At 34.6% G+C, this 21,359-nt stretch overlaps 1 protein-coding gene across 4 annotated transcripts in view; it reads right to left on the bottom strand.

Moving 5' to 3' along the window:
- Positions 1–21,359, bottom strand: part of PTPN3 (protein tyrosine phosphatase non-receptor type 3) — a 91,019-nt gene that overhangs the window by 53,853 nt on the left and 15,807 nt on the right. For all 4 annotated transcript variants that reach the window (XM_018070138.2, XM_018070139.2, XM_018070140.2 and 1 more), the window contains exons 7-9: positions 12,488–12,608; positions 8,381–8,468; positions 4,006–4,094 (exon numbers count right to left, since the gene is read on the bottom strand). In XM_018070138.2, coding sequence (XP_017925627.1) covers positions 4,006–4,094; positions 8,381–8,468; positions 12,488–12,608 — 298 coding nt within the window. The remainder of the gene's footprint in view (positions 1–4,005; positions 4,095–8,380; positions 8,469–12,487; positions 12,609–21,359) is intronic.

Raw genomic sequence — 21,359 nt, 5'->3', positions numbered from 1 at the left:
AGCGGGATAAATGGCATAAAATTCATTCCCCACTGCCCATGGGAGATGCACTTGAGTTATAGAGCAACATTGTTCCTGAATACAGGATAATATATTTGCCAGTTACTAACAAGAAAGGTAATGCAATGAACAATCCCCGCTCCTGCACAAGAGGTGGAAAACTGAGTATGTACCAATTTCAGAAAATGCTTTTCTCCATCAATTACAGAACCACAGACAAACAAGAATTTTATTAACACTATGCTTTCACAACCAGGTAAACCAGTGTGCAAATTAATGAAAAGTTGCAACCCATTATATATAAATCCTTCCTTGATTCTAGTATACTCTGCTTGAACTAGTAGCACTCAAGTTTTGTGCTTCTGGTTCGTTCTTACCACATTTCTTGACTTAGATTAAACTTCAACAAACAAATTTTTGCAGTCATTCTCAGCTTGCACAGTTGCTTCCATGATCTGCTCTTATCCTAACATCAAGCCAGCAGAAATGCAGGACACAAAAAAGTAACCTTGCAGACTAAGCAAAAACTCCTCCACCCAAGAACAAAAAGGGAGCCAGCATCCCAAAGTACTAAAACTCTCTTAATCTCTCTGCTCTATTCCCTGCTTTTTTTTTTTTTTTAAACATTGATTCACTGCATGATCACATAATCACTTCAAACCAAATCAGGGCTTTAATTCTCTTTATTTTTACACTCCTCTAAGTAGAGCACCCCTCTCAATTCCCTTCATTCTTCTTAAAGTACAACTAAACCTATTTAGTTCAGGGACAAAGAACACTTGTTAATCTGACAGTTTTATTTAGCATTAACTAAAAATCATTTGCAATGTTATGCCTACAAGTTGAGTGAATGTTCATATCCAGCAAAATCCAAAGGATCCAAGAAAGACGATAAAAAGATCCGAGAGATTAAGGGATCAAAGGATTTAGATTTAACAAGTGCTTGAAGATGCCATAATCAAAAATTATCTGAATAGAAGGCAGTTACTGTTATTCTAACTGGTGGCTCAGCTGTCCTTCTCTCTCACCAATAGTCTGTTCAGTGACTAAGCAACATTCACAAATCATTAAATTTCATGGTCTACTTATAAAGCACTTCATAGTTGTAACATATTAAAAATGATACATCTTTTGGGTCCCATCTTCCTGTCATTCGTAGGATCAAAATAGATTTGTCACTCAGTGGGCCACATAATTGCTAATTTCTGATTAAGCTGCCAGTCCTGTCCTAGTACTTAGTACTAGCAGTTGGTACTTGTGACCTGAAGAAAAAAATGTTTCTTTACCTGTAAGTTCACACTTTGCCATTGACAGATTCAGTAGGAAAAGTTCTGTCAAATTTGTTATTCAAGGTAATTGAGATGTTTTTCAAATTTTGACTAGCACTGTAGTATGCATTGCTCTAGCAGTTTCTCTGAAGCTTTCAAAGCAATGAAACTGCATACACAGAATAGTATTTAATAAATAACCTTAATTGCTGCTGATGTAGAGAGTGTTTGTATGTCTTTGCCATTAAGATAATACTTTACCTGCAAAATCAATTTGGAAATTATCACAGAACAGTTAAGCACCCTCAGGAATAACTTTCCAGAGCACATAAAATACTGTGTTATATCTGGAGTTATTTTTTAAACCTATCTTAGCTTGCATTGCCTCTGAGTGATCAGTCAGCTTCTCACGTAGGTTGCTTTGATTGAAAATCCTCCTTTTGCCAAAGAAAAATTCTCACTGCTTCTGTTCCTGAAAACTTTTGGTCCCCTTTGACTACTACCATATGGCATAATTGTATTGTTGTCATCCATTAATGCTGTAGAGTACTTTACTTAAAATTTTGGAAAGAGCGTCTTGATGGTGTTTGCTGCCACCTTGAGTTCTATCATACTAATAGTGACGTAGGAAAAACTATTTAGTACAAATAGTGTTACATAAAAAGCCTAAATAAGTACCACTTCAATCAGGTGAAAGGGCATTATAGAAATATATTCTGCTTTGAAGTCTAAAATGAAAGTGAGAGTGCATACTACAAATGCACCCCAAGCTACTCTGCGGTGGTGACTTTCGGTGTTTGCTTGTTTTGGAGGGGAGCAGGGAATGGACACCATTCTTTCATGGAGAATTATGACTAACCCGTGCAAGATGCCAGAAATAAAATATCAAAAAGTTAGCCCCTATATAGGGAGTTCTTGTTTTCAAGTTGAGAAGATATTCTGAGAGAGAGAGGGAGAGGGAGAGTGTGTAGGACAGCTTGGGAACAATTGATAGCTGTCAGCTGAAAATATTACTGCCTAAACCTTTTATTTTAGAGTGGAAGTTATCTGAACTGAAAAACCTATGGTTTTTTTTCCCCCCTCAACTTCTTCCTGTAAATGAGAATAGGCCTTCGTGAAAGATGTTTTAGCATCTGTATTTTATTCCTCTGTGCTTTCCAGGAGTAAAAGTAGCACAGGAAGTTGTGGATTCCTCCTGTCTTGTGTGCTATAAACTCTCTTTCCCTTCCCTAAAATAATCATATAGTCAAAGATTTTAAAATGCCATTGCTATGGTTTTCAGAAATAACTATTATCCATACATACCTTACTTAGGTCACTAAGTTAGCAGAACAAGACTTGCAGAAGACAGAAAATGTGCCTCCAGCTGACAGTTTTTAAAACCTGCAGCTGTTTAAAGAAGTCGAGAGATTGAGGTATGAAAGAGCAATGCTCAGGGTACAAAGATGAAAAATAAAAGTCTTTTGTGCTTTAATGTGCATTAGCAATGGAAAACCATAAGTTTTCACTGTGCTGCTGTGTGAGAGCATTATTACTGACATACATTTATCTAGGATGACTGCAGTGCAACCAAGGGAGTTGAAATGCAACTGACAGCAAACTAAAAAAGAAAAATCCAGAGACTCTGCAGTATATTTTCCACTAAAATTTAAATTGAAGCTGATTTTATTGCTTTTCTATATGAAATCGCTGTTTAGTTGGGTTCCTAAATGAAAGGATGGAATGACTCAAGTATTTAAAGAATGCTTCTAAGGACTGTCTCTAAGGGGCAAAAAGCAAGTAGAATGCATTAGGGTGCATTTTTCTGTCATAATTAAGAACAGTATATCATCTTACTGAAACAGTTTTCCAGAAAAATGGTTACAAAATATATGAAGAAATTATGCATAACAAGACAAAGCTATAGTTTATCAAGTATAAAAAACAAATTCATCCTTACTTTAAAAAAGAAAGACTGAGAAAAATTCATTCTGATCCAATCCAAAAACCAGACTCCATATAATTTTCTAATTTATGTTATCATTTTTAGCATGGTAAAACTAATAAAGCCCAAAAGTACTATCAAAAACTATAGCTTAAATAATTTCTCATGTCATTCACTTTAGATTTCTTTTTGTAGAGATTATTTTCTATGACAGTATCATGCATTCTAATGTTTTCAGTATTAAAGAATAATGTAAAAGTCTCTCCCCTGCTGATTCCAAACCTTGTTAATGTTATATAGCCTTGTTTTTTGACATTTAAAAATTTGCCTAAATCATATTATCCTAGTTCCAGTATATCTCAAACACCAAATAACTCATTTTATGTTTCTTTTCAAAAAAGAAAATATCTTCTTTCTGAATGTCAGGATAAAATGTTCAGACAGTTAGCTGCTCAGCTTTAATAGTAGTGCTTATTGGGTTTATTTCTTGTTTTGTTTTTCTGAGTTTTTTTAAAGATATTATTGAGTATAACAGCAAAAAATCTCTAAGATCACAGGGTCCTCCTAATCATGTACACATACTTGTATGTGAATTAACTTTATCAAGACTTCACACAGTGCAAGAAGTTCAGAAGCCTTATGGATTAAAAGCCTAGGCAACAGGTTTCATTTTTATCTCAACACAACGAAATACAATGATACTCCATAAAGAACAAATTTACCTACTGTAGGCTTCTTTGGAATAAATGTGAAAGCAAATGGAAAAAAGTTGGAAAAAATTAGACATATTTCTTTACTAGTAAAGGAATTTACCAGGCATAGAAGCTTGTACAGATGAGTTTTCTGTATACAGCAATTCCACCAGATGCAATCCCAATCATAAGATCTAGATTATGGAGATCCTGCAAGAGAAAAACATTGCAAGAATACAGATGCAGTTTGTGTCATTCCCATTTATCTACTTATAAATTTAATTTTCAAGCTTTCTAGATTTAAATTGCTATTCTTGAGGAAAAAATTCAACAACATATTTGAGCTTTGATTTTCATGCCTCTCTTTCCTTTGATGTTATCTAATAGGTATTCTAAATTTCATTCAGTAAAACAAGTTGTAAAGTTCATCCTACTACACTGGATATTCTTTAGGTCAGTATCAAACTAAATTCGCAAGTCTAGCCTTATTAATTTCAGCATAAGAAAGAAGTTGAAGTACTTCCCAAGATCAGTTAGATAAATGTCACAGAATCTTGGGAACTCAATACAAATTTTCTGATTATAAGCAGTTCAAAAAGAGAGGGGAAATAATTCCTTACTTTTTCCAAAAAAAGTCTTAGCAATAAAGACTGACAGGAGAGATGACCACAATTTTGCATATGAGAGTATGTTGGAGAGATACACATGTATACATGAATCTTTGACACACTCAACTAAATCCATTATTAACTAAACAAAAATGGTGCATTTCCTTAATGCTCAACTGGGAAAAAAAAATCATAAATTTATAATGTTTTCCAGGTATTGAGATACTCAAGAGAGAATACATTCTTCCATATAAGCAGACATTTGAGTTTAAAAAAAATAAGAAAAAAGAGAGGGAGGAGGATTCTGGATGGTCAATTTCAGTATAAACCCTCATTGATGTTACAGAAGTTGGAAATATTGGCTTCCTATTTCTTATGATCAATACATACTAATATGTTATTACACAAGTTTCTAAACAGAGCTCAACACCTATATAAATCCACATGTAAGAGTAGAACCCACTGTTTAAAATATCAGGTTTGACTCAAAAGCAGTTTCAGACTGTTTTGTAAAGGATTACCAATGGTAATGGATTCTCTGAAAGCCTTCAGTAACATAGCTGCTCCTCTAGATGGTACTCTGTCCTCAATTAATATATAGTTTTCCTCCATGTCCAATCCCAATTTCTCTATATTAGTAAGGTACAGAAGAATAGAACAGGTAGCATGTGTTCTGACAATACTGTAGAAAGTCTACAATAAATCCCTCAAAAACAATTGAATAGAAGTGATTCAGGCATATGAATGAGTGAAGCTTAACCTAATTTGCAAAGTGATTTATAAACCTTTAGTGAAATACCACAGTGGTTCACAGAGAATGAGCACAACCTGTTTAATACACAGTGCATTAACACTGAATACTGTCACACTGAATTCTAGCAAGATGAGAGGAATACCAGACCTGTCTCTGAGAGAACAGAAAAAGAAAATCAGTAAATAGGTAGCAGGCCAAATACACTCAAAGTAACCCAGAACCCTCAGCACACTACTGCCTCACTTTGCCAAGAACTTCTGCTAGAGGAGTTGGTTGAATCTTCATTGGAAGAAGCTCCCAAAGTGCCAGTTTATGCCAGCATAATACAGGAATTCAGAACTGACACCCCTTTATTTTAACGTTTGGGGAGAAAACTGAGGTATTTCAGGAGATGAACTGCATGTAATTAAGCTGTCTCTACCTTGAAAAACAGCTTTAGGAGAAAGCTGAAAATTGAAATGATTTAGCATAAATAAAGGATTAGCTAAACATTTGATAGGGATTAATTAGGCTAAACTACTCTATTTTCTCCAAGAGCTTTGTCAGAACAAAGTTCATTCCCTACCCCTCTCTGCACCAGTACAAACCACTAATCTCCCATGCTATTTGTTATTTGTTATTGTAACCTAGATCTTGGACTAGCATAAAGAGAGGGTCTCCAAAAGAAATATGAACTTGATGTGCAGTTATTTCCCTTCAAAATATCTATGCTGTTAAATTGCACAGCAAAGAAATAACATGCATCTGTTTGTAAAAAGAAACAGGTAACATGAAAGAAATAATAATAAAAAAAAGTTGTAACTGCAGCCATATGAAAAAAGTTCCTTTTACTTAAACCTGTCACTTTCAGGTAGACTGAAGTTTTGTAAATCTTTTAGTACCAAAGCAAAAAAATAAAAGTAAAAAAATTAAGAATTGTTGGCTATTCACATTTTGCATGCTATTCACCTGCTACAGAAGGCTTTTCCTTAAGACATTCACGATTATTATACTTGTCTGTATTTTTCTTTTTCCATTACCCACTTTGAGATAAGGAAGGGAGTGGAAGAATGAAGCTCAACATTCAAATTATATCAAAACTCAGATTTAAAAGGTAGCATATTTTCTGTTTTGCTTTCTATTACCTTCCTAACAGCTTCTAAATGTCTAGATCTTCAGTTCAAGTGCCAGAAAAAACAGATCACTTCAAACACTTCATGCTTCAAAAAAAACTGAATCGTGATGAAAATATTATTTTGGATTGAAACAGTAGCAAGACAGTCTGCATTTTAGCAGTCTGGAATAGACTAGGCTTTGATTCAAATCTGTACTCTAGTTGATTCAGATCATACAGTTCAGTGTCAGGCAGGGTAGGAGTTCATGACTAATATTCTGACAACCTGTGAGACTGAGGTCATTAAATATGAAACAATGCATTAGGGAAAAAAAAAAACAACAAAACACTGTTTAGGCAGATATCTTCAGAAGGTATTTCTGCTAAGACAGAGCAGCCCAGTACACTGCAATGAAATTTCCTTTAGTTGAAAATGTCTGAGTCAACTTTATCTTCACTACTTGGCACTGGTATGATGACTACTGACATCCTGCATGTAGTTCAGTGGCCTATAACTCAGGAAGAATAATGAAAACCGGAAGAATTTTCAGACATAGCATGCCATGAATATTAAGACAATAGCCACATAGTGATAGTCTTAGAACTTAAGTTGGCTTATCAAAATACTAGGCTACAGTAGAAGCTAAAAGGCATAGACTGATCAAGTTAAGTGTATATAGGGAAATCTCAAGTGTAACAGTAAAGAGTTCGTCATTAAAGCAGAAAGGCGGCAGATGACCCAATAGACAATGAACCTAGGCAAAGTCAAATTTAATAAGATGCCCATTTGCCATTTAAAGTTAATTACTCACTAGAAATCATGAAGGCTTTTACTAGAAGTCATGAAAGCTTTTACATTGTCAGAAGACACAAGAACACAAGAAATTTGTTCATATATGCTAGATTACTTACACACAACCAATGCATGTGAAGGAAGATATCTGATCACATTTAACAGATGCCTCTCCTGATACTCATATGAGATGGAGCACTTTAATTATTTCCTTTCCTTTGTACTTTTCCGTATTTTTAAGAAAAGCCTCTACTGTTTAAGCATTGTATTTCATAATTTGAATGTAGTTACAGTGGTTTCACACAGGAGTACTTTAGGAATTCCTAGACATCTAATGCAACACTCACTTATTTGTGGTAGTATAAAGAAAAACCAGAAGAAAGCACCACGCTGAAGAAAGCAACTTAGTTATTGTATTTCTTCCTCATCATTACAGAAATTTATGAGTTTTTCATTAAAATTCTCAGTGTCAGAATTATTAGCAAAACTCAGAAAAATGTTAGAAAAAACAATAGTCATCTTCATTGAGGATATCATTCATCTGCAGTCACTTAATTTAGTTTTTATACTACAAGCTTTATGCCAAAACAATTTACTATTAGATATAAGCACAAATGGTAAATTGTACACCGGAATGCCAATAAAAAAGAATTTTGGGGATTCGCCTCAAATGAATAGTGTGATCAGATAATTAAATGCCAGTACTAGTGAAATACTAGGGCATGTTTCTCATCAATGCACACCCTGTATCTGAAAGATTTCAAATACATTTTTAGTAGTCATCACTCAAGCTGCTAAATACTGCTTAGATTTAGCCTGGTGTCAGGGAATAAAGAAATTTTAAAAGAAATCTCTATATTCTTAACACTTCAGAAATTAGTGTTAGAAATTCAGATTAATTAAAACTCTTAAAACACCTGCCAACTAACAGTACAGAACAGAGCATTCATTTTCTTTTGTGCTAAGACATTCAGAAACTTTACTAAAACTATTAAGTAAAATATACTGTAGTAATGAAACAATTTATCTTAAAAATACATTGTTACTCTTTCAAGGAGAGCTAACTTATTTGGTTGAAATTCCAACACCTATGTTACACAGAAATTATTGAAAAATTACCCAACTCTTATAATTAGAAGGAACACCTGGTAAAGTCAGTACTTTTTTTTTTTTTACTGCTATTACATTCATGTGAAAAAAAAGAATATAAATTTATTTTCCAAGTGAAAAATTACAATATAAACATACTCTACCACTGTGCAATTCCACTCCATAGAATTCAAGTGTTCGTGCTATATTTATATAGCAGGACTCTGCTTCAGATTGCTTGAGGCCACTAAAAGAGGGGAAAAATAATAAATATGAACCACAGGCAAATAAAAAAATTATAGTGTATTTGTTTAAAGGCAGAAAAGGAGAAGAATCCCAAAGCCCACTGTCTGAGAAATAAATCTCATTAACTAGTACCACAAGTTCTTCACTGGAGAAAATCCTCCTAAAGTCCTATCAAAAAATTGAGCAAATTATACATATTGTTATTACCTTAGCCATTCCGGACCAGCTCTTTTTAGAAAAATAATTTTTATCTCTTATGTTCAAAGGTATGAGGAAACTATTCCCCTAAAACCTTACTTTACAGCAAGAAGCTTTATCTGTAAATATTCTATATTATGTGGTCCCTCAGAAGGAAGTCATTTAGGAGAAAGATTAGTAGCAGGAATGTATTAATAAAATAAAGGGGAGCAGCAGATTAATAAAGTTAAAGTTATGAAACTCACCAAGGAAAAGCCATCAGAGTTTACCTACAATCTATAAGTCCTAAAATACTTTTTTCTCCCGCTGCTATGTGCAGCAAGACATACAAGGATTTGATCTTCTGATCTTCTAGAAAGTTTCTACAATTCTGAGACTTATACATTTTTTTAATTTTTTTTTTAACAGACACCAAAAAAAAAAATCAAAAATCCCCACACATTCAATAATCAGGTTATGTATCCTTACGGAAGGATAGAATCTACTAAGAGTTTTAAAACCCAAAGAGTTCATCAGTGGTCCCCATTTAGCTGGTTCTCCCACGCGGCCTACTAATCATTCATATGAGAGGAATGCAACGAGGCCTAAACAAGATTCATTTAGGTGTGATAATGAAAGTAGTCCTCTCCAATAAAGTGCAGGGCCAAGACCTGTAAAGAAACAATCAGACAAGAGGCAGCTCTATCCTGGAATCTGCCATAGCCTATTGACATTGTGCTGTGCCCACAGTGATCCTGGACTCACAGCACAGAGCAGCGATTCAGGCACTACTACACCCCATTGCAGTAGCTGTGAGAACAGAAGTTGAGTGATGCATGTAATAGCTACACACACTTAAGTAGAAAAGACATCTGATATCATCCTGTCATATCTACAACTAAGTGCAGGTAAAAACAAGACTTTGCTAGGTAAGCTTCCAAAATGACATGCATCAAATTATGTTAATCAAACCCAATTTAAAAAGAACCTGCAAAAAGCTGACATAACATTGTGTTAAGAACTGCAGCTATAAAGCATTCCACATAACTCAGTAATTCTCATTTTTCAATGATAATTCAATTAGATCATGCTCCAGGAAACTTAAAGTTACCTTGAATTTGAAAGCAATAGCCAGTAGTGTGGCTTGAGGATATCAAAATATTGGAAAAAAAGAGTAAGGACAAAAAACAAAAAAATTATTATACTATAGAATGCTGAATATATTTGCAAGAGTACATCACCTTCATTTAAAAAAAATTGATCAAGAATTTTGTTCAGAAAGTCTGTTGCATACCAATAAGAAATGTCTGTAAATGTTAATTCTCAATTTGCATATGCCATCCACACCTGACCTTGTATCTTAAAAGGTCAACAAGAAAAAGTATCTCAGCACAGACTTATGGGTTTTTTTGTTACACCCTCCTACTCAATTACAGATGAAACGAAATTTTGAGGTCCCTAAGCAGATGGTAGTTATTCGGTGAGATAAACAGGCAAGAGGAAACTGGTCTTGGTGTCTCTTCCCAATTTTTATAGCTGTTGATACCCAAGGCCTACCAAATCTTATCTGGCATATATATAAGTTTCCTATGAAGCTTCAAATGCATCCTTCTCCTCAAACTGATGGCTGGATCTTGCAAGTAATAAAAAAACTTTATAAATTTGGACAATATTTTCATCCTAAGATCTCAGGCTGCTTATGCACTAAACAAGAAACAAAAAGGAAACCATGTTAGAAGAACTTACATACATAACCCCCCCCATGTGTTTAGGGATGAATACAGAAGAAAAATTTCTGAAGCTATACCAGTTCAATATGACAACAGTGACTTTCTCAGCAGTTCTGTACTGTCCACTGAATAGTGTCTGCCATGAACATGTTCAGAGAACTACTTCCTCAGGTTTTGCAAAGTAACATAAATCCTGGGTAATAAAAATCTTGCATCAAGTTACAACACACAAGACATAACTTCTCAAGTCTGTGTGTTTCACCAATTCAAGCCTTTTAATCTTCCTTTGTGAAAGTTTCCTAAAGGACAGACACTAAAGAATGAAAATCCTGTAATCTAAGAATACTAATTCAAAGGTTCAACAATTTACAGATAACTTATACGGTCTATAGCAAATATTATTCACCACAGATTAGCAGAAATCTCACTCCAAAGCAAGAATGTTCTCCTCAAAGGGTAAGAAAGTAAATTCTCCCCTTCTGTCTTTCCTTCCCAAAGGCCTGGTGAGCACCAGAACCATTCTCTTCAAGCATATTATGGCATTGAATCAGTCAAAATCATGTCTCAGACCTAAGTATTCTCTATACACGCCAAAGGAGTATGCAAGAAATACTGCCAGGATAAATAATAACTTGTCTGCCTCTCCCTGCACTCTGAATTAAATAGGCCTGAAGAGCCAAGTTTAAAAAAAGATGTTAAAACAATAAATATTTCTTCTAGTCCAGTCTACTCAGTATTTTTATTCAGAACTTCAAATACCACAATCTACGCTAATTCAAATACAGCAGTTAAACTTCTCAGTCATCAAGGGTTCACTCTGCCACAGTCACTCAATAAAAGCATTGATTTCATTGAAAAGACCAGAAAAGAAAGGGGTCTTTCCAACAGACTCCACCACATCTTAGGACCAAAGGTACCTTCTGGTCTCTGTAGGACATAACCAGTTTTATATCTCTTGCTACCATAGCACTAAAGATATGAGTTCAACCCAACCACTTCGAGTCTCTTCAGAATCTTCCCTCCAAGATGACTGCTTCCTAAAGACAAGCAGATTTATTTTTTTCCTGTCCAAAAGTCCCCCTCTAAAAACTACTGAGCCTACTGGAAACTGCATATTAATATGGAAGGAGTAGAGGCCTCAGCTGCTGTGCTTCTGAATATGAACTGCTATGAAAGCAATCAAGATTAGTATCTACAACAGAAGGGAAGTTGCAGTTAAGAGTTCAGTGGTTATCTCTCCTCTACTTCATAAATGCCAATGCATGTTCTGGACTGCTAGGGAACACGTGAAGTTCAGAACTATTCACTACACCCACTATCAGTAAAAAAACAAGAGGGAGAGGTAAGAGTATTGAAAGATAAAAAAAAGAGCTGAGGAACATTAGGAGGAGATGGAAATGGAAATATTTCAGGCTATGAATCAAAGAAACTAAAAGAGTGAGGAATTAGCTCTACTGCAGTTAAAATACAGACAAAGAAAACAAGTCCATAGAGATTCGGATTTCATTTTCCCAAATGTTCACAGACAATTTCTTAGATTGGCATATTTGCATTCGGCTTGCAAATATCTGATCAACACCTCTAATTCTAAAATTGCAGTCTTACAAGAGACAAATCATCAGGGTCAGAAAGAGTAATTAGCAGCACACTGACTGGAATAATATGTTGTATTTATATTTATGTATTTATACTACACTCATGAGAGTGGAGAGAAAGCACAATATAAATTGAGGTGTTTTATGGTTATGGTGGTTTGGTTTGGTGGTTTGTTTTTTTTCCACACAGATAGACAAAAAAATCTATAGAATTTGAAAAATGGCCAAATGTCCTTGTTCCTCAAACATCTAATACAGTGTTCTAGATGGTTGCCATTAATAATGTATAAGGTTAACTGATTTACTGGAGATTATAACTAGATATTTATTTAAATGTTTCAACACATTAACATTATACTCTGAATATAATTAGGCTAGCACCTATTTCACTTAACAGAAGGTAATGAAATATAAACAGCTATTGTACTGAACCTACTAAGAACCTGAGTATTCCTTTTAACATCTTGTTTTTTCTTTAAAAACTCAAGAGGTGAGAGAGAAGTAAAAGTTCATGTTACCTGTGTTGCTCATGTAGAGATTCTACTTTGGTAAGAAAATCTTTGTTCTGCTCTGGTATAAAGTTATAATTTGAGAGATATCCTGAATGATGCACAGAAGCATTATAGTCTCCAAGTTGTGCTGTTAGGAAACAAGAAACACATACACAAAGTTTTCATAGTTAATTGATCATTATTTAGAAAAAAATCCTTCTCATTGAAACACATGCACATATGGGGAAGTGCAGGAATTACAAACTATTTTCCAACAGACAAGCAGTGTTAAACACAGTGAAAAAAGATTTTTTTCAAAATACACTTCCCATAATCTCAGGCACTGAATGACTCAGTAATTTATTTAGTTACTTATATAGCCCAACTTTTGCACCACAAGTTGTAACACCACCAGACAGGCATTATATGCCGTGATGGCACAGATGTGCAGTACTGTAACATTAGAGAACACCAAATTGCTTCAGTAAGAGATGGTAAATGGAATCAATTTGATACACGTTTACTTGACCATAGTATATTAGAAGTCTTCAACAAGATCTGTCAATTAGAAAGCATCTACTCTTCACACAGTCAGATAGAAATTGTTCAACTCCCAACTATGGTGCTGTCCTAGAAATTCAATTGTTAAAACCTTCCTCAGCTGAACATAAGTTACTTAACAAAGCATGTGAAATAACTGCTGATTTACATATAATATTACCTAGCTTCTACAAAAAGTATATATATGTTTATAGCCAAAAAGAAATTCTCTAAAACCTTATTCCTTCAAGAATGATACTGATTAGTAGATATTTTCAAGCAGTTACTAGGTAAAAAGCTAATTCCTATCCACCGTCAGTGGCACATCTGAAAAGCAATGAATGTAAACCGTAAGTTCATAGCCTCAGTCTGTGGAAGTTTTGTTTAAAATCTAGGTCAGCATAAGTTTACACCCTGGAAAATGTACACAAACCTTTTAGCTGTTATGAAGTAGCAAGGTTTGGGGCAGCAAGGAGACTGCTTCAAACAAATTACTTGTCTAATTGCCACAAATTTACCTAGTTTCAATGAAGCAACTAATTCAAACCTCCTATTTCTTGAAATCTGGTTTTGATTAAACAGTTGGAGATTAAACACCAAAAATGATGGTATGTATGTATAAGCAAATCACTCTAACCTGTACTAATCTGCTTTTTTCTGAAGAGTGTGAAATAATGAATAGAAAGACTTAAGTTTCCCAGAAGTTATTTGTATAACTTGAAAATTAACACAAAAGAAAATAATTGATTGACTGCAAACAATTCAGCATAGAAAGCCCCTCAACTATATCAAGGTTCAAGAGCATACTTTTAGGAATAATACTATTAACATTATTTTCTAGGAAAAAAAAAGTATAAAAGCAATATTTAAATGATTCATGTTGAGGGATGGGGGTGTGCATCAGAAATAACTTACAGCTACAACAACTACAGAGGATCTATAATGCAGGGGATAACTAATATTTGCCCCTTATATATTAAAAAAGTATGATTTCTACAGCCCAGAAAACGGAACTACTGTGACACAAAACAATTCCCAGGCAACTGTGGTCTAAAGCTAATATTGTGGCACATCTAATTGTCAGCATCATGGCAAATATTTCAATAAAAAAGTGAATTATAAACAGTAAGTAATTTACTTTGAATGCAGATGTTCCTGATTTGCTCTAGTCCTTTTTTTGAAAGGGAACCTGAATTAAATCACTTAGCAAAACTAAATATTTACCATTAGAACCAAAACATGTTTGAACATTTCTGTCAAATAACATTTATCTGAAGAAGAACATTATAACAACAATGACAATAAACCAAACAAAACCACCAAACCAACCAACCAAAAAAACCTACCACAAAAAAACTAGACAGAAGATTCAGAATTATTACAAGAAGCTGAAATAATTTTTAGGAATATCTATATATTAACAAAAGTCTAAGTCTGCCAAGACTAAGACTAAGGCAACAACAATAAAAACAAAAATTAAAAGTCTTTAGAACAAAGTAGGCATTCTAATAACACTGTCAAATAAAACACACAATTTCATAGATGACAGTAGTTGATTGAAGACCTTTTCCTTTACTAGTCATGAACACAACCCAGCTTTTCTATGAAATAATCTATGTTTTTAAGATTTGTTGCAGCTAGTTTGAACTACAATCTTGCCAGTGGGAAAAGGTCAGATTGTCAAGAATAAGATAATGTAGTTGTCCACTTCAATTTTATTTGCAATAGGAAAAGATATTTTTACTGTAATTTTACCTTCTCTAAAGAGAGTAACTGCTGTTCCTTCATACATTATGAGGTAGAGTCTTCTTTCTCATATTCCAAATATGAAGGTCGTTCTGGTCTTTTTTCCTCTTCCTCCTAGCTACCTGAGGTCATGCCAACAAGGGGAGCAATTTAGAGTACTACTTGCTTCTCCGACTCCCTAGACAACTGTCACAACTGAAGAGAAACTATAAATGCTGATTTGTAAACATCCTGGAAGACTAATGATCATGTACAGGATTTAATTATCCAAGTAGGAAAAAAAAGTTAGGGCATATCAAGACATCAGTAAGAACGACAACCTATGATGTTTCTAGCTCTTTACTGGATTTCTCTAGAAGAGAAAAGAGAAGAAGGAAATTTTAAAGACTTATTTCTAATCTGAGCCTCTCCTGACATAGCTTCTGTTCTGATGACATGAGCCAGCAGATACTCAGTGAAGATAAAGTTACAGTTTAAAAAAAAGCATACTTTTACATTTCTCCATTCTAGACCACTGCTGCTCTTTAATGCACTATAACTGGGAAACAATATAGAGTAAAATGAAAGAAAATTGAACCAAGGATGAGCCAAAAAAACAAATAAAATCCTGCTATTTGAATGTCAGATCTAATATGAAAGGCTTCAAAGAAAAGAATTTGATAAACCATTCATTTAGAAGACCATATTTAATAAAAAGAAGACATTTGTTTTATAACTCCTAGTAAAAGCAGAGTGCAATAGCCAAGTAGCCATGTTGACATACCAAAACACTAGTTCTACAAGCTTTCAATACAATAAGAGTTTATAAATTCTTGAAACACAAATAAAGTCTTGAGATCATATACGTTTACACAGCATATGATTTGCCTATGCCTTATTGAAGCCTAAACAAGCCATCTATTCTTCAGACCTTTAAAAAAGAATTTGTTCAGTTAGAACAAATGTGTACATTTTTGTCTCTGTCTCCTAGCAGTAGAAAGACTCCTGTGAAGGAAAGCATTAAAGAAAAGTGTTATTTAAATTTTTTTTTAAACGTACACATTTTAATAAGATTGTGATACAGAGGAGGAGAAGACCAGGAAGAAGTGTATTTATGTAGCATTGATAGATTTCAATAAGAATTCTATGGGCACAGATGTATCTTCCCTAGACAGAGAAGCTCGAGTAGTAGATATACTACTAAACTTAAGAAGATGACAAAAAAAAAGGTAAAAAAGAGAGCGTTATAGAGGGAAGATCTTACACATATGGAAGCAAAAAAAAGGCCATTGATGCAACAGCTTTTACAGTACTTGCTGAGGCTTTGTTTATACAGTGGGTTTTTTCCAAGAAATCATTGATAAGTCAGTTTATATATTAGACTAAGGTAGCACTGATCTCATTTCTGTACTCCACTACCCCAGGGAGAGGGTGCAAGAAAGACAGTTTGACTCTTCTTGGAGTTGCAAACCAAAACAGTGACAGACAACAGAAATTGCAGCATTGGAAATGCAAAATGAACTGGAAAGAATCTGAGCAACTTGATCTGACACTGAAGAGGCCCCTTCCAAGCCAAATTTGTCTGTGGTTCTTACTTACATGAAGTTATTGTTGACATCCAAGCTTTCTACTACAATATCAAAATAATTATTTGTTTGGTTCCAGCTTAGAAATTAATTCGGTTGTTATTTTGAATGCTAACAGTATCAAAATACCACCTTTCAATCTGGCTCAATTTCTACAGCCCCAGAAAACATAATTTAAAAAAGATAAGTCTTTAGCTTTGTATAACTTAAAGGTTGACAGATTTCTACTTCCCATATATGTGATGTTCTTCAAGGTACAGATGACATGTTGGTCTCCAATTCTACAGAAGAAAAGTGGGTCTCCAATTCTACAGACTTTGCTTGTAAATAATAACTAAAACAAAATTTGCATACAAAGAAATAGCACCTATTTCTGCACATGGGCATTTCAAGTAACTACAGATGTGAGAAGGGAAATGTATGAATGGCTGACGGGGCAACCATGATGGGAAATCAGTTATAAATAATATGGACACTTTGGTCCAAAGGAATGCCTACAAAAGCTAGTCTTTGAAATCTAGTTTAATATCAACTTTCTGAAGACCTAAGAAGTGCACCAGAAAAGAATCTAATCAAATAGTTTAGTAGAGAAAACCAAAGTAGTTACTGATTCTCAACAGTAACTACAAAGTATTCACGTAGTAAAATGCTTCTGGAATCAGAAAATAATCTGCTACAGTAGAATTCAGTTTCTAAAAATGAACATAAAAACATAGATTATTATTAAAGAGGGACTAAAAAGGTTCATTGAGATGTAGATGGAACAATTAAAGACACCATGTTGAAAATTGTTTTCAGAGAGAAGTTCCTAAAAGGACCAAAACCCTCAAAAGGGAATGTTGAGAGAAGGAAAGGTATTTCAACAAGTGGAACCCGCATCCAAATAAGAACAAGAATACTAACATGAATAAGAACATGAATACTAACCCACTCAGCCAGTAAGTAATTTTGATGTCACTACTGGACAAGCAGAACTAGCTATCATGTGGGTAAAACTAACTTGTTTTGTAAAAGGAAATAATGCCTCACACTCAAGAGCCCTTAAAAAAATGTTCAGCCTAGACATGACTGTAAATAGCTGCTTATGACCACTTACGACAGCTGGTCATTTTGTGGTAAGACAGAATGAGAAATTAGGCATTAATAAAAACAAAGGAACACTTGTAGGGGAAAAAAAAGAAAACTATGCATACACAATGATGGTCTCCAAATTATTTACCACTCCAGAATGAAAAATGAGCCAGTCATTGTAATGTCCTTTATTAAAAGAATTAAAAAAATAAAAATCAGCAGCTCAAACCCTGGACACAGTTAAACAACAACACATAAAAAATAATCACAAGAAAAAGGAAGAAACAAATTAGAAAATATAAGCTATACTGAGTTGCTTTTTCTGCATCTCAAATACAACATGTACTTCAGAAACTATACTGACACAATAAAAAAAAAACTAATGAGAAAAGCAAAGTGTAATCCAAAGTACATTTTGAAAAAGTATGGTGATAAAAGACTTCAGGGAGTAGTTATCAGTACTCCCCAAATGTTACAAGGTTTTGAAGAACCAATGCATTTATCTTCTGTCATTTATGTTGTCTCTCAGCACTCACCACTACTCATTTTAGAATCACAGAATCATTTAGGCTGGACAAGATCTCTAAGATCATCAAGTCCAGCCATTAATCCAGCACTGCCAAGTCCATCGCTAAACCATATTCTTCAGTGCCACTTCTACATGTTTTTTAACTACCTCCTGGAATGGTGACTCGGTTACTTCCCTGGACAGCCTGTTCCAAAGCCTGACAACCCTTTTGGTGAAGAAATTTTTCCAAATATCCAATCTAAAACTTCCTTGACACAACTTGAGGCTCAAAGTTCTCTTTATTCATCCAATCTGATTTTTATTCTGAGGCATAAGGGTTACAGATGCCCCAGAAAGTAGCAGAAACCTGACTGACCTCTAAGCAAATGTCTCAGCTTAGATTATGTCCTTCTGAGCACTATTTCACTTCAAGAAAGTATGGGTGGGGAGCACATACAGAGAAAAAACCCCAAATGAAAAGAGGCTAATCAGGAAGCCTGAGGTTTCAATCAGATTTCTGTAAAAAGAAAGAGGGGCAAAATGATGGTAAATTAGAAAAAAGAGTCAGGCAAAAAGAAAGTTGATGGGGGAATTGTGTAGTGTGACCCTCACTGTGGAGCTACTGTTGATGTTTCTCTAAATCTTACAGCCCAACTCTTCTTCTGGGATCTCAGTTTTCTGGTATTCTCAGAATTCTAACTCTCTTATGCCTAGTTCCTGAGGGACTTGCATATTAAGCTCAGCTTTCCTTGAACCCTTACCCTTGCTAGCCTTCCTTTTCTTAGAAGAGGTTAAAGTCCATTTGAATCTCAAGCAACCAGTTAACCTCTTTCTGGACAAACTCTCAAAGATAGATAGCAGTCTGCTAGAGAAACTTTCTGGTTCTTAAAGCAAAGCTGAGAGGGCAACATTATCACAGGAGACAAAAGCAACTGATGCTCAGGAAAATGCAAGCTTAGAAGCATTCATAACATCTTTGTTGGCTTTGTTGCTGTGCTTTAGATTCAAGCACCAATTCAGCAATGGATTTATGCACATAAGAGCATATTCTTATGAAACTCGTGGGACTTCTTACATACCAGTAGGTAGTCATTTAAATAATGGCCTGAAAAAGGTAATTTACTACATGAAGTGATAGAAAACAAGTGCTGCTAAATCAGCTTTGTGACATTTTAAATAAAAAAAAGTAATAGACATAGTGTAAAGGTTTCCTTATTTAATTTTATAGACTGTACAACATTCCTATTTTACACTAGTAAAAACCAAGATGTACACTTCATCATTAGATTTTTTTCAGTATGAGAGTATCCTTCTGACTTAATTTTGAAATTATTTGTAACGTAGCTTAACAATTTCTTTTTAAAAAAAAGATTTCAAAATCCACTGATCATTTTGTCACAAAGCACACTACTGATAAAACACTAACAACTTATTTTTGAGTTGTCTGAGCTGCATTCATAATCAGGTTTAGTCACGTTATTTAGACACAGTAGTCACACCCACTTGCATTCCCCTGTAAGTCAGTACCACCAGGCAACACAGGGTGTGCTATAGCAGTGCAGAATAACATGTCAGAACTTTGCTTCAGAACCACAGTGCTGAACCCTAATGCCTGCAAAAGGGCAGTACAGAGAAGCAGCATTCCAGTGGCACAAAAGATTTTACCAAAAACCGTCCCTTCACAAAACTCAGACAAAGCCTGTGAAGGTCAACCATAAAACTGGCACATGTAAAAACTATAGTTAAGAAGCAAGAGTGGAAATATCAAACACAAGCCTTCATACACAATGAAAGACACTTGCTTCAGCCCTCCCATCAGCTTCAACTGCTACACCTTTTAAATAAATAACCCACGAGATCGTCAAACAACGATTTCCCCTTCTGCATACAAGGGAAGTTCCTGAAGGAGAGAGCAAATTGAAAGTCACCATGAAGTGGCAGTAAACAGCTCAGGTAGAACCAATTCATGGTAACTTCAGACAATGGATTTTTCATAAGCAGATACCTCATATCCAAGAACAACTTCTCTCCTTTCTAAGTATGATTAGAAATTAAAACAGTAATAGAATAGGGTTTAAAACAATTTCAGTTGACAAGAATCCCACCAAACATAACTCGATAAGGAGACACAGATTTCCCTCAGATTTCAGAAAGTCTTTCCTATGCCATCACCTTTAGGTAAACAGCAACAGCCTGGTGGGAAAACAAAAACTTAATTTTTTTTTTAAGGGAATACATCTTTTTCTTAAATGTTTCATTCTTTATGAATGAAGAGAATAAATATTGGTATCATACAAACAGCAACAAAAAGGACATCAGTGAGCTAAAAAAGAAAGGTTAGGGGGTTTTTTGGTTTTGTGTTTTTTCTGTGGGTTTTTTCTTTTAATTAAAAAACAAAACAACAAAAAAAAAGCCACAAAAAAACCCCCACCACCTGGTAACATCAGCATTATCTATGAGCTGAAAAACCAGGCAAATAGCTGGATAGGAAATTCCAGAATCCACCATAAAAGATTAAAACACACTAGCACCCTTTGACAATCTTCACTGTCCTTGTATCATTTCCCTTCAGTACAGACAAATGCATTAGTAGGTATCCTAAGCACTAAAAAGGTAACAGTCATGGAACTGAAGGGGAAACAGAAACTACTTTGGGATTTGTGGCACGCTAGATGTGGCATGATTAATTTTACTTTGTGATAAGATATTTACATTCTTCAGTGCCCCTTTGCATTTTTGAGCTTTAGCACAATTGGTCAGCAAAAGTATATTTAACAGTCCTAACAGAGTGTTTCAGCCTTCAAGTACCCTTACTGTTCTTCAGGAACACCAGAGCAGAATGCGTTTCATTTGGCAACAAAACTGAGACTGCACCCTACTATGGAAAACTTGTTCTGGTTTCAATTCTTCTTACTAAGCTTGAATGTGATTACAGTTCCATTTTATGAAAGGTTGCAATATTTGACATGCTTAAACATAAAAGTTAATGTTTTATAGCCCCTTAGGATTTTAATAGATACCAAGAGTTTATCACATTCTTCTTTGAAACTCACATTTAAATTATTTAGTTTGACCCTTATTTCAAACAAAAATTACCTCAATCATTTCTGTGGGTTTTGCTAGCCTTCCATAAAGAAATGAGATTCATCCAAATAATTACGTAACTATTCTAAGCATACTTTCCCCTGACAACTATTTTAACAAATGTGCAAACTCCATCAAACCCTCAACATTGTTTTTTTTCTTTGTTTGCTTAATGAGAAAGGTTTTCCTCCAGCTGTTTTTCACTATCTGTCCAGTATGCTTGTGAGGCATTGGATCAGATTCCATTTTGGTTTTCCTACAGAAGATGTTTTTTTAGTATCATCCTTTCAGTAATTTTTTACCCAGTTGCAGGCAGATGAGAAGAATGTAAGTTCTTGTATGTAGAGTCATCTTAAATGTATTGCAAAGTGCCAGTTTTAGACAA

This window comes from Manacus vitellinus, unplaced genomic scaffold (assembly GCF_001715985.3).
Source record: "Manacus vitellinus isolate BGI_N305 unplaced genomic scaffold, ASM171598v3 scaffold_17_pilon, whole genome shotgun sequence".
Lineage (NCBI taxonomy): Eukaryota > Metazoa > Chordata > Aves > Passeriformes > Pipridae > Manacus > Manacus vitellinus.
This window is presented reverse-complemented; position numbering and strand designations above follow the sequence as displayed.